Consider the following 27739-nt stretch of genomic DNA (forward strand, 5'->3'; position numbering starts at 1 on the left):
GACAAAGCAGCCCGAAAAAAAAAATTCATAAGATAAGTTGTCAGTGTACAGGACCTCTTGGCCAAAACTCTGTGTGGCTACCTCACTCCTGGATGCTTTTTACCTTTTCTACCTGTATTTTCTCTTCATTCAACTACTGTGTCGCTTTTAGCACTATGATGTTTAAACTGGTAGGGTTATTTTTGTAAACTGGTACGGTGCAGATCCTAAGTAAAATATTACCAAATCAAATCCAGTGACTCATTAAAAAAATAATACATCATAACCAAGTACCGTAGAGTGTATTTTAGGACCTCAAAGATGGTTCAGCGTTAGGAAGTGTATTGCTAGAATTTACCACCTCAACAGATTAAAGGAGAAAACTATGTGAATATCTCCGTAAGTACTGAAAAGGCACTTGGTAAAAATTCATCACCTGATTCTGACACTCTTAGTAAGCCAGGAATAATAGATAAACAAAGCATTTCAGGCCACTGGGCACTGTGTCAAATTGAGGAGTCTCTGGGGTTATCCTATCCTATGAGAAATCACTAGAGAATAGGAGAAAGTAGAAGTCATTCTGGGAGCAGGTACCCGTTCTCAGTAGATAGCATTTTATCTGTAGTTTTTGTCTATTGTGGCCGTGGCCTTCATTTGGTTTGTTAGGCCTCTCGTCTTTTATTGTTGTTGTTTTCTATTAATCTACTATTTTAAAAGAATGGGAAATATTTCTTGTTCTATTTAATGATTTCTTTTCAGTAAGAACGTTTCGGTCCTGTTGTTACTTACCTTTTAATTATATGTGGCCTTCGTGAATGCAACCGCTACGAACTCGGAAGCTGTTGAAAATCATCTGCTTAGTCTTGTCACACTTTGCACATCAGCTTCATTGCATGGCATCTTTACCTTGGCTATTTAATGTCAGTCTCCTATCGCAGCCCTTATAGGTGAATGTCACAGTCACTGAATCGGGTGTCAGGAGCGCTGTGGCCCTCCACCTTCTTGCAGTCCCCGCATCACACTAATGCTGCTGCTCTGATAAGTAGAGTGTAATTCAGTTACTATTTTTCTAATGTCAAATGGCTTTGGGGGAGCAAGCTGCAGTCTTTCTTTATAAGCCAGTAGAATAAAGTCTTCTTTATAAGCCAGTGTTGTTGCAAGATGACTAACAGCGAAGTCAGGTGCAAATCCTGTGACCAGAGGACGGCATCCTCTACAAAAGTAGCAAGGCTATCTTGACAATCAGTGACTCTTGGTTAAGGAACATCCCATTAATATCTCTGTGTCAAGGTGAGGGAGAGAATATGGGAAGACAGAAATCCAGACGGAATTAAGGGTGTCACAAGAGAGGCAGTCACATGGTTCTGAGAAATTATTCTGCCATATTAACGGCTCTTTCTCAGCTGCCTTCCCAATATGTACACACCAGCATGGGACCACTACACCAGCCCCTAGGAAGTATAGCCCGGGACCCCCTCCTTCCCCACCTATCTCCACTCACTGCCAGACTGGTCTGTCCTCCATAGCGCCTCTGAAATGTTGATGAATAATTATTCTTTCCTTCCTATTACACTGTTCTTCCCAGGCCCCACTCCAGAATGCTGGAGGCTGAATCCTTTGCCTACACCATGCTGTGTTGATGATCAGATGTGATAGGCACCAGGCCACCTGGGAAGTGGTAGTGGGTCCACTCTGCTTAGTTAACTGAGACTCAGCTGTCACAGTACCAGGCAGAGTGTAATGTCGGGGCTCAGCCTTTTCAGTGCCAGCCCCTGAGTAGCCCTTTTTTCCCCCATATTTAATTATATGAAAAAGAGTAGGCGTTCAGTGCGTTGAACAGTCTGCTCCCGTGAGAGGAAGTCTAGGATTGGTTGCTACTGTATTTGCCAGTTCCTTGTGCATTTGGAGAGCAGCTCAACTCCGTGGGGTGAAACGTCTGCCTTCTCATACATCAACTGCAAGTTCCAGGATTCTGTTAAAGCGGCTGCTGTCAGAAAGAAACCTTGTCTTGTTACTCTGAGCAAGGAGCCACACACAGCCATTCTCATTAAAGTCAGTTGGAATTTTGGACAAGTCTTAAGTATAAATCATAACATGATTAGCTCATAGAGTTTTCTCAAGAGAAAGTAAATCTAATAAAAATTAGAGGGAACTTATTAAGTGGCCGCCTTGTTGCTATTTGCTATGACTAGGGGAAAAAATAATATAATTGTGGGGTTTGCAGCCAGTGCACTTTTTTGTTGTGGGCTAGAGAGCAATTCAGACATGAGGAGGTGAAGAGGATGTCTCATTACCATTGCACTGAGGATACTTTATATAAGCATTTCCTGCCACAGAGTTGGGAGGATCTTTGCTCCTGAGAGGGAAAAAGCAGGCTCCAAACCACCATCGGAGGTCACCAGGGCACACTACTTAACTTGCAAAGCTGCACAATCAACTTCCGAAGAAGAGATCCTAGGGGAGCACATCAGGCTTCAAATGTATAAGAGGCAGATCCTGACAATAGCAGGGAAGGAGATGTGGCTTTAAGGGAACTTGTAATCATTATCGTTGTGATTATTTATTAATCAAGACTTTTAAGTGTTGGCAAGAGAAGCAGAAACTGTGTTATTCTTCACACCAACATGGCCCTAAGTGTGCTTTCTCACCCCCTGATTTTTCCAACATGAGATACAGTGCTCTCTTTGGCTTTTGGGTTTGATTTCCCAACTTGAACTGATCAAATGCAGTCTTGAAAGAATGTACTTTAGAATCATAGAGTGAAATGCTAAAGGGGGACTGTAAGAATTATCTAGTACAGCAGTCTTTGATCTGAGATCTTTATTTAGACTTCAGGAGATCCGTGAACCCCCTAGAATTATATATAAAATTTTGCGTGCATATGCGTTTTTCTAGGAGGAAGATCCATAACTTTTATCACATTCATAACAAAAGGTTCCCTGACCCAAAAGGGTCTAAGAACCACCAATTCTAGTCCATCCTCTCCCCTCCTCCTTTGTTACAATGAAGAACAGACTCCCGGAGATGGGGAATAATATGCCTGCAACCGCACAGCTAGTTAATGGCAGACCCAAGAACTGAAGTCTCTTCTGACTCTAGGTCTGAAACCAGTTATTTCCACTATACCAGAGTTGTTTTAGCAAAGCACTGGGGACGTGATAAGATATCAAGGAGATTGTAGACAGCAATGATTTGTGCCACACGTGTAACCTGAACTAGATTACCTTTGAGATCCTCTTCACCACTGAAATTCTGTGTTTCTATCCATCTTAATAGAGAACAGCATTGAACCAGATGATCCCAAACTAATTTCCCTTTAGAAATCATTTCCACTGTATGATTAGTCTTTCCTGCTTCCTATTGATCTCCCTTGCTAATAGTGCTTGGTTAGGGCTAATACTAAAATGAGTTTGCATTCCAAGAGTCTTCACCAGCTGATGGCAGGGTAGAAGGGCATCCCCATCAGGACCGGCTACGTAATTTGCAGGGCCCAGTGTTAAATGAAAATACCCAGCCTCTTGTTAAAAAAGTATTAAGGATTTCAAGACAGTGACAGGAGAACATTAAACCAAGTATGGGGCCCTTCTAAGCGTGAAGATGGTCCTGGTCCCTTTTAAAGCTTTGATGGAGGGGGGACAAAGAGAAGTCAGCCTGTGGTTTAAAATTGGCCACAGATGACCCCCCAAAGGTAACAATCATAAGGACTTTTTGGCTTATCTGTGCATGTGCTTGCACACACACATGCACGTGCACACCTAAATCAGTTGGACTAAAATTACCATCTTTTCTCTTCACCTAATGCCCAAATCCAAAACTAGTCTGCTTGAATTTTTCCTCTTAGGACCTATTGCACTGGCATTGTTTAAGCACACATTTTCATTACCAGTTTTAATAACCAGATGACAAAGAAAGAAATGAGTTCTCCAGGGGCATCTGAAGAGTCAGGTAGAGGCAGGTACTCGAAAGCAATAGCACACGACCAGCTAGGGATATTTTAAGCTGCCAGAAAGGGGGAAAAGCAGCTAGCTTTGGGCTATGCAGTGTAATGAGCCAAGACTCTCAGGCTTAGAACATTATGAGGACACAAAGCATTTTGAATTCAAGAATCAGAACTCTGGGGTTCCAACAGGTAAGCAGATTTACCAACTGAGAAAATGGTTGGGACTTGGTATACTTGAGTTCTCCATATTTCAGTAGAGCAGAGGCACCCAAGTTATCACATTCTGCACTTCCCATTTTAGCGCCATACTGGGGTTCCCAGTTTAATGCACGACATCCGTGCTTCATAAGGGTTGGAGCCAAATGTTGGGTGATGTCCCATTGGTTAGAAACCAAAGTCTAACATGCACAAAGTGGAATTTACACTCACGGTGCTTGTAGCACTCTAAGCAAACTCAGACTTCTTGGCAAACTAAAGGCCAGTTAGCATGGGAGAAAATATAAATGGGTGAATCGATTTTTATTAGTCTCATGTGTAGTCAGTTGTTGTATAAGTGACCCAGTACTCCAAAGCCAGCTTCCTAAGTGCATTTTGCACTCCAAAGAGATCAGAAAACAACTTTCCCTGCACTTCTACTACAAAGGTAAAGAAAGAAATTGTATCACCACAGCTTAAGCCTTCAGGGAGCTTATTTCTTCAGTTTTACAACGCAGCCTTTTACCCAAAAGCCCATACTAAAGCTTGATGTCCAAAACATATGGTGCATACCTAACGACAGCCTCAGTGAGTCACTCATTCATATATTTATCCAATATGCACTGACTGGTCACTTTTGGATGCCCGATGCTATGCTAGGTGAAAAGTATTTGTGATCAAATTTCAACCCAAATCAGAATTCAATAGCAGATGTGTTAGCCAGAGGCTTACCAACCAGTGCAAAAATGAAGCAAATCTTTTTACATGTTCTAATGTGTTATTAACTCTTTGTTTGCAGTGTCTGTGGGATATGAATATGAAATGTGCCCCGACTTTATTCTCTGGGAAAAAAGGACTGTTATCTTACAAGGTTTCGAGATGGATGCTTCTAACCTAGGAGGCTGGTCATTGAATAAGCATCATATTTTGAATCCTCAAAGTGGTAAGCACATTTTTTGACATTTATTAATACTATTTTCCTAATGCTATATACATATATATGTAATACTTATTGCAGAAAATTTGGAAAAGTACAAGGGAAAAAGTACTTATAAGTCCACCACCTAGAGATGACCACATTATATTTCTTTTCAAATGGATCTGATTTCAAATTAGTGCTAGTAGAGTGAGACCTCTTCACAAAGTAATATGAAACTGGGTTTTAAGAATCATCTGTCGGGGCTTCCCTGGTGGCGCAGTGGTTAAGAATCCGTCTGCCAGTGCACGTGACGTGGGTTCGAGCCCTGGTCCAGGAAGATCCCACAAGCCACGGAGCAGCTAAGCCTGTGCACCACAACTACTGAGACTGCGCTCTAGAGCCCGCGAGCCACAACTACTGAAGCCCGCGCGCCTAGAGCCCATGCTCTGCAACAAGAGGAGCCACCGCAATGAGAAGACCGCGCACCGCAATGAAGCGTAGCCCCCGCTCGCCGCAATTAGAGAAAGCCCGCACGCAGCAACAAAGACCCAGTGCAGCCAAAAATAAATTAAATAAATAAATTTATTTTTTAAAAATCATCTGTCATTACTGCACTATCCCAGGTGATTAACCAGTTTATCTGACATTGTAACCAACTTCTAAAAATTGGAATAATATTTGCCGTATTTCATATGATCCAAGACACCATCGATTATAAGTACACCATTATTTTATGGAAAACGGTGTCAATTAAACAGTGACACACATTGATTGCAAGATACATACTTATTCCAGAGATGTGAAAATAGGAAGCAAAATGTGCATCTTAGAATTAATGAATGATCTAAGTGATACAGTTTTCAAAGAGTTTTAGTGAACTCTGTCCCATTTTAAACACAACAACCCTGCAGTGTGGCCTTAACCCCATTTAAAAATCAAGACTCCGGAGCTGAGTCACGTTACTTTCCCCTAGGGCTCACAGTAAGTGGCCAAGAACTGTCCATGTGCTCTTTCTCTACGCCAGTTTTTTATCCACATAAATGTCAGTATATGCAGTAAGAAGCTAGGGGTAGAGTAAAGGGACAGTAATGGGTAACAGAGAAAAAGAGGTAAGAGGAACGCAGGGGAAGAAGAGAAAGAATCTGGGAAAAGACTACAGCCCTGGACTTCACTTAGTTTTAAGCCTCCTAAGTCCTGGACTTAGGAAAGAGGGAAAAGCAGTGAGAATCAGGACACTCTGATCTTCAACCTTTGCCTTCTTCGTACCGCTTTTCCTGCTGTCGCTCTCTCCTAGTTTGTAATTTAAATGTTAAATAAATCAGGAGAGGAGACCACAGGTGGCCCTTAAGTCCATGCTTCTCTCAGACAAACTGATTTTGCTACCCTGGTTATAAATGCTTCATCCAAGTCACTTCACCTCCTTTTGCTGGGAAACCAATCGTTGGTGTTTCCATCCAGCGTCATTTGAACATCTACTGGTAAGTTTTCACTGTGAAATCATATTCCTTTTCACCTGAAGAGGCAGATTCTGACCAGCCTTTAGTAGAATGTGTACTTTGGGTTATTTCTCCAGGACTGGGGAAATGAATGTATATATGAGGCAGCTACACCCTTCCATCCAGCTGCCCTTGTATCCCTCTTACCTTTGTGAAATAGCTGGCTAAGGCCGGGTTATCTTGTAAGGCCATGAACTGACCAAGGCTAAGAGATCCATTTTATAATCACACCTATGGTCTTATTCATTTGCACCGTAGTTAAATCAGCCAATCCAACCAGCCGCACAGGCTGGGAAACTTTGATCGGCAAAGCTAAGCAGGTTTGCTTCAACCACAGAATCAGACCACCTACCAGAGTCCCAGTGTGGGCCCTGAAGATGGAGTCCATTGCTATATGCCCTTGTTATACCTTCTTCCCCCCATTCAAGGAAGATCCTAAATTCCACTTCCAACCGTTTGTTTTTTTAAGAGCAAAGATTCAGGCACGGATATAAAATGTCAACTTTTTTTCTGTTGTCAAAAGGAGAATCGCAGTTTTAAAAGTATAAAAACGAAAGGGCAGATGCCACTTATTAAATTATTAGGTTTTTTGTTTTGATTTGAAAGAGTTTGACATTTTAAGCAGCCGTTTCTTTTCCACTCACTTTTATTGGCTTGTATGGATTGTCTCTTTCAAATGCCTGTCATTGACATTAAACACAAAGTGGAAATGACCTCAATCCAGCCCCCAGCTGTGTGCTCCCAGTCCTATATTCTCTTACCGTTTGCTTCACCCAGGTTTAAAAATTCAGAACAGAGGGGAGCCATTCAGAAAGTTGGCTTTAGGGACCCCCCTGGTTTCCACAGATGTGTCCTTTTCACCCCTAATTCACCAGTAATTGGTTTTTAGGTAATAGGTACCAAGTTATTTCTGGGAATCTTTTTAACAGCCTTACTGAAGTATAACTTATACACCACAAAATTTACCCATTTTAAGTGTACACTTCAATGCTTTTTAGTAAATGGTAGAGTTGTGCAACCATCACCACCACAGAGTTTTAGAATGTTTTTATCACCCCAAAAGATCCCTTGTACTCACCCCAACCCCACTAGATCTACTTTCTGTCTCTTTCTGAGAATTTTATTCTGAGAAAGAAACCTTACTTAAGATAGATTTTTTAAAAGGAAGATTTGTTCATTTTATCATCTCATTTGTAGGCACATTGTATTTCTCACCAAGAACTGGTCACACTTGCCAGGAAACAGATCTGAAGGCAGCTCTGCCAGTGCCTTTCAGCCTGCCCTTGGACACGAACACCTCTCTTGGGACATTTTCAGAATCTAAATCCCACCCATAAATGCAGTTTTAGAAACAGGAATGATAAGTGTGAAGGAGCAGCTTTGAGAGGACCAATTAGAAAGCAATGCTCTTTCCCCCTCAGGTCAGACAGTCTTTTCTGAGTGATTAAGGCCAGAGCCTAACTCTTTAGGCACCCCGCTTTTTTGATCTGAGACAGATAGCAGATTAGAAACAAGAATCTATCTTCCCCCAATTTCCTCTCGCTGGTTAAAAAGACACCTGTAATTAGATTGGATGTCTGCTGCCATTCAATTCTGCAGTTTTTCTTTGGCTCCAAAATCATTATGCAGCGGGTAGTTTCTAGTAGGCAGTGTTTTCAGACCATTTGTCATTTCAGTTGCAGCAATTGTATTTACCTGACAATTAACCATTGGTTGTGGAGCATTGTTTCCAAATATGATGCCTGATATATGGAGATGGTTCCTGCTTTCACTGTGAGATTAAAAAAAGAAAACTAGGAACTTGTGTTTTTCAATATTATTCCTTCAAAATACATCTTCTTAGTGATTACAGAGAGTACATATTTATTCTTTTAAGATAAATCAGTTCTTTAAAATTATGCCAGTTGAGTGTTTAAAATTATTAGAAAAAACAATCCAGGGTTCTAATTGGGTATTGTCATCCGTCTGAAATGGATAAAGAATTTCCTTTAACTTAGCCTCCAAGATAGGCCAGTAGTTTGTTGGCAAATGGTTTTAGTGGGAGGACAAGTAAGTTTCCATTGATCATGTTGGCATATCTCCCAGTTTGTGTTTATATCCTCTCAGTCAAGTCCTAAGAGAAATATGTATTGGGTCCCATGTTGTTCATAAGCCTGAAAAATGGTTTCTTCTTTGAAATCAGCATAAAGCACCACCCACTGGCTCCCAAGGGGAATTTTTATTTCAAACTTATTTATAAGCTTCAAAAGAAGTTCTGAGCAAGGTAGCAGGAAGGTATGAGTAGTGTGTTTAAAAGTATGCTTAACTTACTATACAACAGGCTTGACTTTTTGGCAGAGGAAAGGAAACCTTGGAGGAGGTCTAAAATGTGCTGTAGGGCTCCAGCCAGTGGGGTTTCTTTGTTGACTGTAAACAAGACACCCAATCCTTAGCAGGAAGTTGGCCTTCATATAAATAATGTGTGTAGTCTCAGGATCATTTGATTCTGTTTTCAAAATGAGCATGTGTGGCAGAATAAACTTGGAAAGGAGGCAGCAGTAATTGATCAAGATTTCCAGGCACATAAACAAAATATTTTCAAAGCAACCTTTTGCAGAAGAATTGGTGTTAAATCATTGTTGCTAGATGGTATGCCCCGGTTCTATGTAATGGAAGGTTAAACAGATTCTTGAAACAACAAAAACACCCTTCAAAATGATCTATCTTTCCAGGGCAATACAAAAGGGGTTTGCCCATTTTTGTTTTGATTGCTTCAGCTTTAAACAGGAATGGTAATTTCAGTACACGGGCACTTTAGTACCTTGCATGAAAGCAAGACATCAATTGTTGAGATGTAATCAGAAAGTACATTGCCTTATGTTTTATTTCCTTTAATCATTCTTCTTCTTTGATGGAGTGCTGGGCTTTCTAATAGAAAAGAGGAGTTTTAGAATTGCAGGCTTAGAAGAATGGTTTAGAATAGCCATCTTAGTTTTTAAATTGCCAGGAGCCTGGTAATAACATGTCATTTTGAAGGTAATTGTTAACTATACCATTATATTAATATAAAAAAAATGGAGATCTATCTGTGAAAATAGATGTTAATAGCAAATCTGCTATTTCCAAGCCCATACTTGGAAATATTTTTGAATGATATACCCTGTAGTGCATTGCTGAAATACTGACATGCTAAACAGTTGGTTTTCTCATTTATTAAAGAACATATCATAGTCTCATTGGTAGGATATTCAGTGAGTGATCATCAGGAGATTTCTTTTCAATGATGTTGTGCAACTGCCATGCCAGTTCTCATTCACTTTCTCCCGATTCATTTAAATTGCAGTATTGATCACATTGCAATTAAGTGTTTTTTGAGAAATGAAATTCCGTCCTATTAATCTAACTTAATTAACTACTCTAAATCTTAAGAAATTTCTTTACTGCCTAATAAAGTTATTAATAAAATAAATAAGAAAGTAGTGAGCCTCAAGATATCTATCTCATGGTTCTACAATGACAGACCAATTTGTTGGGGCATAAGCTCATAGCTGGTCCTGCAGATCATATGTTGAAAAAATAGCCAGAGATCACCTTGGGAGGGAAAGTAAAATTACTTTAGATTTGAAATCCAAAGGCTATATGAGTATGGGATTTCTGTTTCCTGGAAGGCCCCTTCTAGGTTCATATTTGGTGCCATGGTTTTGTGCGTGTTTTACCCTCTTATCTATTTTTGCCAGCAACGTTCCTATTTCAGAGTGATCAGTAGTTTCTGTTGTAGGACTGTGGGACTAAAAGTTGGAAGAAAACCGAGGGAGACATTTCAGGAAATGTTTAGGGAGAGTAACAGGTGGTCCGAGGAGATAGATAGCAGGGGTCATGGGAGAAAAAATAAGACTGGACAGGATAACTGCATTCATTCACTTGCTGTCAGTTACTTCAGCCTGACACATTGGCATGCCTTCTCACCACATGGCTTTGTTTTTTTTTTACCTGTCCTGGCTCATTCTGGGCAGACTTGAGCTATTTAGCACAGCAGTACTTGTTCCTTGGGTTTTCTGCCCAGGCTCAGCAGGTTTTCAAAATCATTGGAATTTGGACAAGGAAACTATAAGAAACTCAAAGCTTATTTTCAACATTTACTGAGCACTTATAACAACTTGGCCACAGGGATGGGCACTGAAACGCAGGAAGGAGTAAGACAGAGGGTGTGCCTTCAAGGAGCTCGTGTTCTAATGGGGAAGATAGAGAAGTAATGAAAACAGTATCATACATGTGTCAAGTGTTATAACAGAGCTATGGAAAACTGCACATACAGCAGAGGAAGTAACTAATTCTGGCTGGATAGAGCATTGGGGAAGAACTGAGCTGAGCTTTGGAGGATAGGTAAGAGTTTCCCAAACAAACAAGATGAGGAAGGCATTCAGGATAGAGGGACTAGTGAAGTACAAAAGCAGAGAGGAAGGACTTCCCTGGTGGTCCAGCGGTTAAGAATCTACCTTCCAGTGCAGGGGACGTGGGATCAATCCCTGGTCGAGGAACTAAGATCCCACATGCTGAACGGCAACTAGAGAGAAGCCCACGTGCCACAACAAAGACCCGACACAGCCATAAATAAATAAATAAATAAATAAATAAATAAATTTTTTTAAAAAGAGAGGGATGGAAGCATGTGAAAATACTTGTAAACAGTTTGCTGTAGCTGAAGCTCGGGATACACATGAGAGGGCAATGAGACAGAAGGCTGAAGAAAGAGGCAAGCACCAAATCATGAAGGACTTTGTATTCCTTAATAATAAGAAATGGACCCCTTACTCCACAGAGGGTATGGAACTATTAAAAGGTTTTAAGCCACAGATTGAAATAATCTCTATGGCAGGAGTGTGGACAGTGGTTTGGAGATGGGTATGCATGGAGACCAGGAGACCCAGAACTTAAGACAAACTGAACGAAAGCAGTCGTGGTAGAAACAGAGACCATGAAACTGGTTCAACATATTTTAGGAGATAGACTCAATGGGGGTTTAGTAATTAATTAGGTTTAGAGAGTGAGGAAAAGAAGAGCCACAGTGGTGCCCACATTCCCAACTTGGGTAAATACACGCCTAGTGATACCTCGGAAGATCAGTGGGGAACACAGAAGGAGGAGGAGGGTTTGGTAGGGGAGGGCAGAAAAATAAAATAAAATAAAAATAACGAGTTCAGTTTTCAATTTGTTGAGTTTGAGGTACCTGTGAGGCATCCAAGTAAAGAGATCTACTAGGAAATTGCATGTCAGGTAAAAACTCTAGACTAGACAGGAGAAAGTTTCAGCATAGAGAGATGGGAGTTAAAGCCGTGAGAATGGATGAGATTGCCGAAAGAAAATGACTGCAGAGTATTTTCCAGCATTCTCCTAAGTCAGTATCTCTATTTCCTGCACTGATGATAGTGAGATATGGTCCAAAAGAGTGGAAAAATCAAGTCCTTTTCTTATATCTTTGAAGTGCATTCTAGCAATATGATTTCTTTTCTTTTCACAGAAGTAGATTACCTTCCTGATTGTGTTTTACTAAGGTTAATATTAAAATTGACTGATACTCCCTTTTCACGAACCCGTTGCATAGTGCGGGTGGTTTGAAGTCAGACAGGTGTGCACCAGGCATCAGAAGAAAGCCAGCCAGAGATGAAAAATCAGCCACGGATGATTCACAGAGCCCAAAGTGAACAGGAGATCATTAAAAGTTAGTCATTAAATGCTTCATTGAGGCATTTAGAATCAACATTAAAGGGACTGGGTATATTACTCCATTTCACAGATGGGCAAACTGAGGCAAAGTGTTATGCTGCCATTTGTTGTAGCTGTGCAGTTAAATAAAACCTGGGGCAATGCGCTTCACTCTCAAGTTCTTTTATAGCAGGCCAACGCTCCTTCCTGCTTTGAACAATGAGAAATTAAAATATCACTGAGAATACTGTGTGGTAATTTTTTTAATTCTTTTTTTTTCCCTTGGATCTAGGAATCATACATAAAGGGAATGGAGAAAATATGTTCATTTCCCAGCAGCCTCCAGTCATATCAACCATAATGGGTAATGGACACCAACGGAGTGTTGCCTGCACCAACTGCAATGGCCTCGCCCACAACAACAAACTCTTTGCTCCCGTTGCCTTAGCTTCTGGCCCTGATGGTAGTGTGTATGTTGGTGACTTCAATTTTGTAAGGCGAATATTTCCCTCGGGAAACTCCGTTAGTATTTTGGAATTAAGGTAAGTCTCCTCTAATCTCTGTGTTTGCTTAGTGGATAAGGAAAAAGCAAGAATGAGAAAACAGGAAGAGACAAGGCACTGCCAGAAGGAGCAGAAAATGCAGTTGCCCATATTGTAGTACTGAGCTAAGATGCAGGAATAGGGGCACAGACATAGGTCACCATGGCTACTCGTACTTGAAGAAACCTTTGAGCACTGCTTTGGAGAACCAGGAAGTGTTGACATCGCTGTATGTGTGGCCTTCCCTGGGTGCATTCCTGTCACTGACGTGGATCTCAGTACTTCTGAGTGCTCAGGTAAGTCACTCAACCCCCGTTCTGGCCACTATGAAGACTGACCAGAAATATCTAGTAATCATTCTAGCAGGTAGAGGTGTTGTCAAATCCAAAAGGCTAAATTTTCTAAGTTCTCCAGGTCCAGTCTTTTGAAGTGATCAGTTCATCAAAAGGAAAATGGCTGTCTGTGTTTGTGTGGCATTTTGAGGAAGGATTACTTTTTTATCCTTAAAAGCTCTAATCCATTGGAAAAAATGATTAAAGCATTCATCTTTAGGCTTTCTCCCTCTGTTTTAGGAATTTTCTTGAGAGTACAAAGTATTTTGACACCTTTTGAAAGGAATTCATACCTTTTGGTATTTCATATTTTGAAGTTACACAAAGATAGCAAGTAAATAGACCATGGCTTAATCAGCTTTATTTCTCCCTTTCTAAGGATAGAAGACACAAATATATGTCCCCTGGAGTCCTAGAAAAGGAAAACATCCTCTCTCATCCCAGTAGAGATAAACAGACCTGTTTCCCTTTCCCTGGGTAAACTGGTAGAGCCTTTCTTCTCATTGGTTATCACAGCTTTATCCCTGACACATGCCTTCAGGGCATTAGGCTGAAAATTTCCCTATGTTCCAGAAGACTTTGGCGCCACTCTATAAACTATTCCACAAAACGGTTCTTGCCTCATTCATCACCTCATTGACCTGAAAAGTAGTGACTGGGAGGATAGAGACAATGATGGAACAACTTGTATGTATGGAGCACAGTCAAGACCAGTGAAAGCACATGCAAAATCTTGGGTCATTTTCATTTAATACTCATGTTGACACAAACGTGGAAATTTGAATACATAAGGACAGTCCTCGAAATTTTTCAGATTCTCGTGCTTTGCTTTGGAATCTACCTCCCGTTTCTCAGACTGAGTTAGTCTTTCATAGCTAGCTGGGGAAATCTTCTAGTCCCAAGCCCCCATCCATTTTTCACATTAATTCACTCCAGTTTTAATACATTTCTTAATTATAATTGCAAACGCTGTCATAGAGAACAAAGCTGTTAAATCCCTTGACTGATAAAAAAATAGATTGTAAAATTAAGATTTTATAAAGATAAAGCACATCTACAGAGTCTAGAGAGGTACTAATTCATAGCACCCTGCCCTAATCAAATGTTCACGTACCTCGGGACGTCATACCTCACCGGGATTTGTCATTACAAGCACTATATCCCTTTGGGCACCTACTTACTGGAAAGTCAATAAGGAAGGCCAAGATGGCTGTATGCCTGGATTTGCAAATGTTTTATACAACATTCTATGTTGTTTTCAAAATCCTAGGGAAGTTCTGTCCACCTGATGCCGAACATGGGTGGAGCACTGAACAATTCATTCACCATCTGAATATTTCCAGGCATGCAGATCTTGGCCATCGGGTAGACAGAGACCTTGTCTTGCTGACCCTATATAGCCAACCCTATAAAACCTATATAGCTAGCCCCTATATAGCTAACTCCTCAGAGGAAGAAACCATAGGATTATCTATAAAAACAAAAAAGAAAACCCAGCTAAATTTAGTCCTTTCCGTTGTAATTTAAATGCAAATTTACCTAAGGTGGAGCAATTGTCATTCATCAAGGAGATTCTCCCTCGTCAAGGATCCTTAACAGTTCACAAATTTGAATTTTAGTCCAAAGTACCTTATGACCTTCAACACAAAGTCATTTGAAGACTAAAGTAGAATAACTTGGACCCTAATTGCAGTGATTTTCTCAGTATAAAGGAAAATTCATTTCTGATGGCGTGAAGTATTTTCCAATCCCTCTATTCCTTCTTACTCCAAAACACTGCTCTCTCTCACTGTCACAGCTCTTCAAATGCATAGGCGAGTGCACATCATGAGCTCACACACCCAGGCTCTCACTTAGCCTGAGTCTCCCTAGCTGGCTCTTCTGAGCTGACTTCCTGTAGAGCAATTCTTCCTAACATTCTTTTTTTCTGTACGCGGGCCTCTCACTGTTGTGGCCTCTCCCGTTGCGGAGCACAGGCTCCGGACGCACAGGCTCAGCGGCCACGGCTCACGGGCCCAGCCGCTCCGCGGCATGTGGGATCTTCCCGGACCGGGGCACGAACCCGTGTCCCCTGCATCGGCAGGCCGACTCTCAACCACTGCGCCACCAGGGAAGCCCCCTAACATTCTTTTTTAAAATTCTCAGATTTTTTTGAGAATCTATTGTATGTTATGTGCCTTCTCCCCAGAAAAAAACATTCACAAAAAATTCAGGGGTCACATATTTTCCCTCTCCCCACATTTCCCCCCTCCTGTGGATGAAGCCCTTTCATAGACTCATGGTTAAGATTCCCTGCATTAGATTCAAGAAGAAAAAAATAGTTCTTCCTTCTCTACTCCGACACTCCTCTGACTGGCCATCGGAGAAATAAGCTGATTGAATATATATATATATATATGATCATTTTGACCTAATTAACAGGTAACTCCCTATTTGACTGCAGTCGATACCATCCACCCAGTCTGTGACAGCAAACATCATCTGTCATGTTTACTCAGAAACTAATATAGCTCTTATTAGATTCACTTTTTTAAAAAAAGTATCTATCCTGATCGGTAGCCTATACTGTACACATTGCATCTTTCACATACAATTGGTGAATTTTTATATTTGCTTTGTAACTTTTCCAGGCTTAAACTTCCTGGGGAGAAATAAGTTGATATAAGGGGCTTTGCTAGCTTAACAACCATAATGTTCATTGAATTCTACTGTAGATAGACAGAAACTTCATTTTGTACCAGTTTTTGGTTGATGTTAAAATCAGTTAATTTAATTGCCCCCCCTCCAGTCCATATTAGTCATTTTATTTGGTTGAGTCATCTGTTTCCTTGGAAACACAGACTATATATAGTCATTATGTTATTAGTTGCATTTAAAGCTGTGAATGAAAGAGCAATATCGTCAACAAGTTGTTACAGAAAGGGATACAGAACATTCTAGATCTTCACTCTCTGTCAGGTTATTCATTATATAACTTAACTACTCTGTTTTCTACTTTTCTATCTATAAAATTGGCTTCACGTTAATATTTGAGCATCCTCTTACATGTCTTATACGGTTTCACTTGTTTTAAGATCCACAGATGTATACTTCTCAGCCCAGAGTTTGATGACATTTTGAGAGGACATAAAGCTTGCTCCTACTGGATGCCCTTCTAGATTTCCTTCTCTTTCATCCTCTTGTTCCATTTTGGGCCACATTGAACAATTCCAGATGCCCCTTGACATTTCAAAGATTAGAAGACTATAGATTTTTCCTCTCAGCTCTACCGATCCAGACTGTCCCCAATTGAGTTTCTTTCATCTGACCTCAAAAATAATTTCATTTTCATTGTTGGATGATCATTTATTTCCTCAAGCTGATCCACCATTGGCTGAATGGGGAGGGTAAGGAAAAGTCAGTTATGTGATTATTATTAGCAACATGCCAAGAGCAACAATATTATTTCTTGTTATTTAAGTATATAGTATCCCTTTGCCTGTTTACTGCAGATGTCATCTGCACATATACATCTTAGTGCTTCCTTCCAATGAGAAACTGAGATAAAATAATAAAGAAGGGAAGGAAGCTTATAAGATCATGCAATTAAACCCGAGGGAGTCTCAAAAATACATTCTGTGAAGATTTTTTTTTAAGATAGATTTATTTCCATATGAGATAGTTTAGGCCTAGGTATCCCTAGTGACTTGCTTCTCGTGTTAAAATTTTAAACACACACACATATTTCAGTAACACAAAAGTGATATCACAGATTTGTGAGCTTAGCGATAGAAAGAGTCCATGGAGGTATCTGGTACAACGTAGTGCCCACTGCATCCCTGACGGTTGATCATCTCTACTTTGTTTGATCCTTTTCAATAACAGAAAACTTACGTATCTCTCTAGACAGTCCACTGCATCTTTGGAATGCTCTGTTGAAAATTCTTCCTTACATTGTCTTCATGAAACATCCATTCAGTAGTGGCAAATGTTAACATCTGAAGCACAGAAGCCGCTTCCCTCGTTTACCTGAGAAACCTTCACAAGTGTAAAGACAGATTACCATAGGTTCCTGAGCTTTCTCTTCTTCATTCTCTACATCCCCAAGTCCCTCAACTATTTCTCATCAATTAATGGCTCTGTTTCCTCTTCCTTTGATTATGGCCTCAGGGTCATTTTTCAGTTTTCTAAAACTTACATGGATAGTTATGTAAGTAAAAACAGGAGACACCATGTCAAGTGCTTTGCAAGAATTTAAATATGAATATCCTCTTGCTCCCCTCTCATCTTCTAATTTCATGAATCTATTAGAAAACTTATTAAGCATAACTGGAAATGACTTATTCTTTATAAAAACCTCATGCTGTTATTCTTCAAGATGCTGTTATTCTCCAGATATTTATTTTGTCCTTTCATTAAAAATGAAAGAAAGAAAAAACAATAAGAGCCTGGCAGATGCTTCTTGGTACCTTGAGTAATTTGGACTTGACAAATGTCAATGTGACATGAAAATTTCTCTTGAGATGTTACTGTTTCTTTTACAGTGACTGGTGAATATTTCCTACATTGTTCTCAGGACTCAACTCCTGTCATTGACTAGGTATTGAGTAGAACTGGAATAGCACCCATTTAGGGGCAGTTAGCATGCTGAGGGGCATATGGAATGTGGACTGTGAGGGCTCTGAAAATATCTGAGAAATGACCAAGAACCTTCCTCTTGTCAGCAGCGCTGGAGCTACAAAGACAGAAACAAACTACACGTAGATGAAATAGGTGGTTACCTTCCCAGTGTAATCTCATGTATTAGCATTGACACTCAAAGGCTCCCTTTACGTCACCCCAAAACATCTTCGCTGGCCTTCCACAGTGCCCCAATTTCCACTCTAAGAAATGTGTTCCTCTGAGTTGAGACATTGCCTCTCCAAGAGTCCCCAACACAGGAACCTGTGTTAGAATGACCCATCAAGCTAAAATCATCATTAATCCCTGGGCATGGATTCGTTTGTGAGACTGCTTTTCAAACGAGCTGCTAGCTGAAAGCAGGACCCTAAACACAAGACAGGTAAGTTGAGATAAGGCCAAGGGACAGAGCCAGAGAATGAGGATAGTCTTAGATGAGGGTTTGCTGAAGTTGGAAGATCTAAGAAGTCAACGAGTGGCAGGAGTGGGAACTCGGTCTTCAAAGGAAGACTACCGTGGGACGATGAGCAGGCAGGGAAGTTCGTTCTTTGACTTCAGATATTTCTGGCTACGTATGAGGGAAGAAGCTGAAAACAGCATGAAGAACAAGCAAAGTGCTGCAACCAACACAGAGCAGGCCAGGCAAACTCTCATGACGACTGGTCACGAGACAGCACCTCCGAAGTTGGCATGTCCTTTTTTCTCCATCCCCCACCTCACTGGATATACAAAGAATAGGTCAGAAATGATGCTAAGTGAAAGAAACCAGACACAAAAGGATACGTATTATATGATTCTGTCCATACGAAATGTCCAGAATAAGCAAATCCATAGAGGCAGAAAGCAGATTAAGGGTTGCCTGGGGCTGGGGGAGCCGGGGAAATGGGGAACGACTGCTGATGGACACGGGGTTTCCTCATGGGATGATGAAAATGCTCTGGAATTCAGTGATAGTGATGGTTGCACAACTCTATGAACGTACTGGAAACTGCTGGATTGCACTTTTAGAAGCGTGAATTTTATGGTTTGTGTATTATATCTCAATAAAAAGTTTTTAATTAAAAAAGAATAGACAACCCTTTTAATCATGTAGGTCCTGAACAAAATCAAAGATCTACTTAAAGGTCCTACCATCAGGAGCATTTCTTGCTCTAAAAAGATTTGCCATTCCACTCCTTTCTCCGAACTCACCGCAAGCTTCAAGTCAGTCAGTTGCCAGGTGGTGATGCCCGCTGATGGGCCCAGGCACTTGTGAAGCGCTCACACGCTGACACCTCAGCATGCAGTCCATTGCCAGCTAGACAGCAGACCGACTTTGGTGGTGGCTCAATCCTAAATCTTTAGCTAAAAGTAATTCTGGGACGGAACAAGGTCACACACTGGAAATAAATTCCGTCATTTTCACTTCCTCCCTCTGAGATGCTAACGAGAGAAGCTGTTCTGCATAATATGGGACATCTTTCCAAATTCACAGTGACATTATTGGCAGGATCAGAAGAAGCTGCAAGAAACTCAGACCATCCACCTCCCCACACCTTGCCATCACCTAAGAATTTCAGAACCCTTTGTAGCCACACAAATGGTTCTGTACCATGAGACTCTGTGGTAGACGAAACCATGCTTTAATGAGATCCTTTTAGTATTTTTACAACTCAGCTTCCTTCAGGAAGATCAACCCTGTAATGGTGATTAGAGCCAGCCTCAAGCACACTCAGCCTGTAATTTAGAGACCATGAAAACAAGCAAGTGTCTGAAGACAAAAAAACTCAAAGAGGTTCAAATGTCTGGGGCCAGATTTCTAGTCACATCTCCCCACCCTTACCTTTTGATCTTTTGTGTCAACCCAGGGGATACCCACCCTTTTGAGGTGGCCCCATGAAACAGAAAAGTCAGTGGATCCTCACCATAACCCAACTAGTAAAATCCCAGAAAGATTCTCTTTAAAAAGACTTGAATCAGTAGTTGCAGATGACTTCAAAAGAAATCATTTTGTATCTTTTCTTCTTTCCTGATGTTCCAAAGAATGAGAACATTTTCTAGTTTAGAAAAAAGATTTGTTATCTTCATATTTTTCAAAATGACATAAGGGCCAGGTTTAAAAGGATTTTAAAATTTAAATGACTATATTTCACAGATGATTATAGCCTTTTAATTCTGGGTAGATTTGACCCAAAGTCAGGCCTGTCCACGGACTGCGCTCCTGGGGTGAGAAGACCCATACCAGGTCCCAGAGTGAAATAGCCTAGGCAGTGCCCTGTGCCAAGAGGCTTACAGATCAGGGGCTCCCCAAAGCGTTCTGACATAGTTCTGTTTTGCCCACCCCGGTTGCCCCCTTGGTGCATGGATAACTGGACAACACAAGGCCCTAGGAGTTTGATGTAAATGGTGTTTTATTGAAGCTATTTTGAGGCAGCAGTTTTGATGCCAGGGACATTCTATCATGGTCGAAGAGAAAACTTTTATACTTTCAATTTGTTAAATTGTTTAATATTGCTAAATAATGTGCTAATGTTCACAAGACATGTCCCTATCTTATCTCTGCAATCATATAAGTGGCTTAAAGTTGGGTTTGGGATGTCTGTTGCACGCAAGACTTGATAATGAAAGAGTTTGCATTTTGATAAAGTGGCTTTCAAAATAACTAATAAGAACCTGCTGTATTAAAAAATAAATAAAATAAAATTCAAAAAAACAGAAAAACAAAATAGAGCCTAGAACAGTCAGACCCTTTGCAGTGGCTGCGTCTTCAAAACCTAGCCTAGTGGTTCTTAAACCTTATTCTGCATCAGAATCACCACCTGAGTTTGTTCAAGATGGAATTCCTGGGAATTCCACTCCCACTTCAAGATCCTGATTCATATGACTGGGGAGAGCCCCAGGAAACTGCATATGTGGCAAGAACCCAACCGATTCCAATGAAAATGGTCCCGAGTGAACTTTTTGAAAAAACTGCCTTAGAGCTTTGCCCACCCACCAAGCAGGATATTCAGTCACCTTGACACCATTTTAGGAGGAGCAGCCTGGAGGGATTGGGTCCACATCTAGAGGGATTGGCTTGCACATCTAAGTGATCCCTGTGGAGTCCCTCTAATAGCCACAAGCTGAGTTAGGAATTGAATAGGTGTGTCTGGTTAGGTTTGGCTTGTTGAATGACACTGATGACTCTCTGTTTGCTTTTACTTGCCACTCGTGGATACCTTGTGCACCCTAGAAACAGAGATACCAGACATAGGTAAGCAAATCACGTGGGTGGCTACCTAATGCCCCTTCTTGCCTAAGACGCCACCTCCTAATAATGCGCTAACAGGGAAACTTCTTAAGTAAGGTTAAAGGCATAATGTGAACATGAACTTGGAAGTTATAACTCAGGTAAGTGTCTTCCAAAAGGAGAGAGCTCCACTAAGTGGGAATTTGCTGGAGGATCAAAATATACCAAAAAGAAAACAAGATAAGTGAAAGCTGGCCGTTCAGTACTTCATGGGAAAGCAAAACTTTCAGGCTTATGTTTTCCTTAGGTGATATCACAAGTGAGTCTGTAAGTTCAAATAGATTCGATGTTTTCAAGTTGCAGGTAGAGAGAGAGGTAGCACAGCAATCTTCCTGCTTCCAGGAATGTAGTTGACGTGTGTATTAAGAGAGAGTGCCCACGATGACCTTCTTGAATAAGATTTTTCCATTTTCCTCTTATGTGACCTCATGGTTTCTATTTTATCCCACCAAAAAAATAATAAACTTTAAACTGACCATTTACTGACAAGGGCACGTAACTCTGAAATTAGTCATAATGAGTATTTGTATTCAATTTGTTTATGCATTACACTTGTCAAAACTGTTCTAAATTACCTGAAATTGCAAAGGAGAAAATTGAATTTGTTCACTTTCAAATGCCAATTGTCATCAAAATGGCGCTGGTAGGGTTTGTAATTTGGATTTTGTTTGGGAGATGCCACTTCCTAAATACCAGTGCACAAGATCAGCCTTGCTACTTTGGCATAACTGATTCCTTAAGCAAATTAAATTGGTTATCAAATTGCTTTCTGGTAAAATGTTGCCCAGTATTAATTATAAGCATTAATTGCCCATTTAACAATCTGTGTGATTTTAACTAGCATGAATGAAGGGATCTTTGCTAAGTTGAAGGGCATTGCTTGAATATAAAACGAACCAGAAGGTGACAATAAGTTTAACACTGAAGTTGTAAGAGAAATCTTCACGTATCTCAAATTGCAATACGTGTTTAGACACAAGGGATTAGAACAAATTGGAATGTAGTCCAGTGGTTTTTCTTTCTCAGGTTTGGCATGTTTCCACAAAGTAGAAAGAAACTCTCAAAAGAGCTGACGTGCACTTGGGAAATGGCATGAAATGGCAAGAAATTACATCTCAATATAGGAGACCTTCCTGACTGTTGGCTGTCAAGAAAATAACCATCAGGTTTGAATTTGGTGCGTTGGGCTGTTCTATTTTCTAAAGGCCAGTGTGCAAAGTTTGAGAACAGCCTCGCTGAGCAACATAGTTAGAAGAAGACAGTAACGCTGATTTTTTTTTTTTTTGCCACTTTCAGAACAAGACTATTCTTGTAGGTATTTATTTTGCATACACAGTCACATATGATCTAATCTAATATTAGTCCAAGCACAGGCTTGTTGGTGACCTTGGGCGAGCCTTCTATGTGTCTGGGTTTCCCCAGCTGAGGTTTGAGAAGAATGATAATTCCAACTTCCCTCACAGGCACATAGGGGATATTCAATAATAAATGAATGGAATGCATTCCAAAGTGCTTTTGTGCAAATAACATTTCTCTTGGAAAAATAGCCTATGGACTTCTCCTAAACAAAACATGATTGATCTGGCTCAGTTGAAACTTCCACAGACTGGCTACCAAAGTATTGAAGGTTGTTTCAGGGAAGGGTTGTGACCCCTTCTGTATTCTAGAAAGATTTAAGGGCACTGGAAAAATTTTATTCTGAAGGCAAAAAGTGCAAGTAAATATGTCAAAACTTTTACTCAAACCCCTATTTAAGCAGTCTTTGCTACAGAGATGCTTTGTCTGATATGACTGCCAAATCAATTCTGGAATCTGTTGGGACCCTTTACAGTTTATTTACAGCAGCTGTCATGGTGGTTCCAGGGTTGAAGATGTCCCTGGAATCTACCGGATTCTCTTATTTGATGAAGGTAAGTAGAAAAAAATCAAGCATTCCGATTGGATTTGATTTTTTTCCAATTAAAACCATAAACTGGGTCTCAAATCAGTATTTGCCAGCCTTACTATCATTAATATAAATATGCTTAGAGGGCAAATGCAATTACAAATACAATCAGGAACATGCCAGTCCTTAAGAGTATCTTAATTATTCTAATGACCTTCTTCCCTCCATTTTGCTTGGCTAAGTAGCCAAGGCCCGAACTCCTCTATGTCTTAGTTAGTTTCGTGTCCTACAGTTTAGTTCAGCACTTCCTGAACATCAACCCTGTCAGACCCTCTGTCGGCACTGAGGTAGAGAGCGGAATAAGGTTCGTGCCTGCAAAGAGTTCACAGTGTATCTGGAGAGAGAGAGATGTGGAAAAAATAGTGCTTACACCCAGCACTCAGATCTCAGTTTCTAATACCATTCTTCAATGAAAGGAGCCAGGGGTCCTTGGAGAAATGATTCGTTCCAGTCCTGGATGAGCCTGCAACATCTTGTACTTCCAGAAAGTAAGGAAGTGCTCAAAAAAAAACAAAACGCACCGACATTGATGGGGGTTTATGAGGGGCACATAAGCCCACAGAAAGAGCTCCCAATGGCTAAAGCTGGAACAATTTGAGCAACAAAATAAAGTCACTTTGGAGTTTAAGGCAAAGTATAAAGCAAATATCCATGAGTCCATACTGATATAAATAAATGGTTGAGTTCATAAATAAATGGAGGAGAAAAGATAAGGTTCTCATGCAGAAGAACTCCAAATAATTTATGTAGCTACTCGACCCTCAAGGAGGTGGAGTATAACTCCCTACTCCTTAAGTGTTGCCTTGGCAGAATGACTTCCTTCCAAAGAATACAATGTGGAAAGTAAGAGAGAAAGTAAATTTGCAGAGGAGAAACTTGACAAACACTACCTCAGCCAGGCGATCGAGGTCAACATCAACAGTAAGTCATGTTGATATTACTACCCTTGATTTGATTTGATGAGAATGGCACTTTACCCTTGTGGTCTTCCTCCCCCAAACCTGTAATCGCTGTCTAACTATGAGAAAAAAGAAAAATGAGACAACGTTGCCGTGGGGGCATCCTACAAAATGTCTGACCTGTACTCCTTAAAACTATCAGGGTCATCAAAAACAAGGGAAGTCTAAGAAACTGTCACAGCCCAGGGGAGCCTAAGGAGACGAAGACTAAATATAACTTGGTATCCTAGGTGGAATCCTGAAACAGAAAAAGGATATTAATTAAAAACTAAGGAAATATGAGTAAAGTATGGACTTCATAATTTAAAACAATAATGCTAATACAATGTGATAGCTGCTGCTAGGTCACGTGTCCCTCCTATCTGCTCATTTCTCTCCCTTTCTACTTCTGTTGTAACACTTGGATTCATGACAGTCATAGCCTATTTACTGATCTGACTCCCCCACTAGACTGTGAGTTTCATGCAGCAAGGGGCTGTATTGGGCACACAGGTAGGTCTCCAGACCATAGCACAGTTCCTTGGCACATTGTTTGCACTTAGTAAGTACTTCTGAATGACTTGATGAATAAATCCACGGTACAGAAATGGTATTACCAAGCAAGGAGTGCAGCTGAGAGATGTCCGGACTAATGACGGTGGAGATAAAGAGAAGTGGGCAGATTGGAAAAGAGTTTAGGAGGTAGAATTTTTTTTTAATGATGTTTTACTGGATATGGGGAATGGCGGAAAGAAGGAGCAGTAAAGAACGGCTTCTGGTTTCTGGCTTGGACCATTGGGTGTGAGGCAGAGTGCTGTGCAGTGAGCACGTTAGAGATAAGACAAGATTACTCTCCTCCAAGCTCTCATGGTTTACTGGGGCATACCAATACATTTTTTAAAAAGTAATATGATGTGTGATCCCCGAGAATAGAGGTAAGCATAGTGCAAATAACCGAGCCTAGACATTTCCGGAAGGCTTTCTTCAGAAGATGATGCCTGAGTAAAGCCTTAAAAGGTTAAAGAGAATTAATTACTAAGTGAAGAAAGGAATGTGCACCACACTAAGGAACATTTAAAAGTTTGTACAGTTTTTAAAGATGGGAACCAAATGATCAGAATAACCCTGGAGTCAGTATGGGGGAAAAATGGATTTAAGATTTCAAAAACACCTCCTGTGGGCAGGACTATAGAAAATATTCCAGGCCACAAATGATAAGAGTTAGAACTAATGTGATAGCAGGAGGGACAAAGCTTCTGAAAGCTTGTTTTCAGGCACAATTAGGCACAATGTGGAGAGAAAAGGGGAGAGTAAGGGTTAGACTTCCATGTTGGGAGCTTGGATGATATCAGCAGTACATAAACCTTAAGTTCAAGCAAAATGTCCCCCAAACCAAAGTTCCTGCAGCTATTGGGAAAATGATATTAGGAATAGTCAAAACTAATGAATGAGCTCAGCCATGTATGCAGATAAAAATAACACAAGATCCTATTTAAAATATGTAACTGAGGAGTTTCAGGAATACCAAAATCCAATCAAGGTAACTTGAGTGTCACCTTTTGGAGGTATGGATGATTGTAATTATAACCAAAACAAGGTCAAATATGATCACTTCTATTATGTCCTGAAAAAGAAAAAGTGTATTAGAGAAGTACGGTGGTCAGCTAACAAAAGGAAGCTTGGAGTGGAAGAGTATCTCCAGCACAGCCCTCCCTAAGACACACTCCTCACTTTTTGTACATGCCTTTCAATTTCCAACGGGACCCTGGGAGGACAGTAGTGACTGCAAGTGAGGCAGGAAGCCCAGAAGACAGGAAGTAGGTTTTTGAAGGATGGGGAAGGCAGGAAGAGAATAACTTCTGTTTTGGATTTGTTGAGTTTGAGGTGACTTAGACATCCAGGCAGTCATCTAGTAGGTAATTGGAGAACTGAGGGGGGTATGAAAGGTATGTATGAGAAAAAGGATCTCCTGGGATTTTCTATCTTCTGCTTCTTTCTCTACCCCCAAATGGACGGTATTGGAATATCAGGAACATTACAGGTTAGCAGTACGCACTGAATTATTTTTTAATCCCAGACCCATTACTAGAAAAACAAAGAGGTACCTATCGCCTCGGTACATAAGGAAGATACATTAATTCTTTTATCTCTTAAGAGAATTTTCCATTTGTGACAAAAGGCAGACCCCAGGGAGTGTATGCTGAACAAATTGCTTTGAATAACTTTACTTTTCTCTTCCTTAGCACAAGTCCTGCTCACAAATACTATCTGGCTATGGACCCTGTGTCTGAATCACTTTATCTATCAGACACCAATACCCGAAAAGTCTACAAGTTGAGATCTCTTGTGGAAACAAAAGACTTGTCCAAGAATTTTGAAGTGGTGGCAGGAACAGGAGATCAGTGCCTTCCCTTTGACCAGAGTCACTGTGGAGATGGAGGGAGAGCATCGGAAGCTTCACTGAACAGCCCTCGAGGTAAAAATAAAAAATCCTTTGGTTATCTAAAGGTTTCATTTGACTTCGCAGAATCCTAAGATTGTTATCACACTGTAGTCCATTCGTCCCAATGTACCTCTGACAGACATCATCTCTGAAGTCTATCTCGGAAGATAGGCACACCCAGGACTAATTTTTAGCCAATATGCATTAGTATAGTCATAACTGTTATTAAAATATTGGAATGCTTCTTTTCTGGTTGATAAATAGTTAAAGCCCAGAACCCTCTGCCTCCCGGACACCCCAGCCTCTCCCCATGATCTCCTTCCTGGAAACTCCCAATAGTCCAACAACGAAAGGGTTAACTCCTGGCCAGCAAAGAGCCTCCAGGAGGAAGGCTTTAGCACTGTGGCCTGCACTGGTTTGGGGATCAGGTCTGTGCCACCTTCTACCGCTTTCAAATATATTGAGTACCTCACAGACTTTAGACACTCCTGGCTTTTCCTTAACAACCAACCTTTAATGAACCTATCTTCCATTAATTTATCTAAATCATTCTTGAAGCTATTTATATTTTCAATTTATATCACCCCTAGTATAACAAATTCCTTTTTTTTTGGCCTTCTGTGAGAGCTCAGCCTTACTGTTATTTTTTTCTAAACTCAGCTTCTCAACCTTAAAGGGCCAACCCTCAATTCTGTTGCCTGGGATTTGTAAATAAACGTGTTCTCCCAGTCAGCTTCATGATTTTATAGACTTGGATCATATTCCCATCTTAGGCCACTAAGCTGAAGGATAGTCAACTTTTAAATCTGTCGTCATATATCATCCACCCTATCTCCTTAATTATTTAATCATTCTTCTCTGTTCCTTCTCCAAGATGTGTGTATGTGTGCTTTTATTTCAGCAGGTTTTATGAAGTATTCATTGTAGTGGGTTTTAAGAACCCAATGTGTTTTTTCTTTTTGACTATTACACAAATAATACACAATTGTTGCAGAAAAATTAGAAAAGAGAGAACACAAAAAATGTTTTTAATTGAGGTCACGCATAATCCTACCACATCTAGAAAACCACTGTTAACATTTTAGTGTATATCCTTCTAGACTTTTTTCTATGCATATCATATATTTTATTCTCTAATAATGGAATCATATTATAGAATGCTGTTCTGTAATCTGCTTTTCATACATAATGTATTATGAACACCTTTCCATGCTGAAAAATATAGTGAGGTCAATGTGTTTAATTTATTAGATGGTCAACTTACTATTTCAAATATTAAGAGGTTACTCTTTAGCTATTTGACATTTGCCGTATGGGGATTAAATTTCAACTACAGTCGGAGTTTAAAGCCGTCCCTTTCTTCAACGCCATACTCAAGGCATGTGTCTTTCATAAAGCCCC

The 27739-nt window shown here is 40.4% G+C and overlaps 1 protein-coding gene across 1 annotated transcript in view; it reads left to right on the forward strand.

Moving 5' to 3' along the window:
- TENM1 (teneurin transmembrane protein 1) overlaps positions 1-27739 on the forward strand; it is a 353672-nt gene that overhangs the window by 227634 nt on the left and 98299 nt on the right. The window contains exons 15-18 of the mRNA XM_022561862.2: positions 4914-5057; positions 12504-12753; positions 20956-20976; positions 26139-26371. Of these exons, the coding sequence (XP_022417570.2) occupies positions 4914-5057; positions 12504-12753; positions 20956-20976; positions 26139-26371 (648 nt within the window). The remainder of the gene's footprint in view (positions 1-4913; positions 5058-12503; positions 12754-20955; positions 20977-26138; positions 26372-27739) is intronic.

Source organism: Delphinapterus leucas, chromosome X (genome assembly GCF_059928025.1).
Source record: "Delphinapterus leucas isolate spDelLeu-1000000601 "Yukka" chromosome X, BTC_Dleu_Yukka2, whole genome shotgun sequence".
Taxonomy (NCBI): Eukaryota; Metazoa; Chordata; class Mammalia; order Artiodactyla; family Monodontidae; genus Delphinapterus; species Delphinapterus leucas.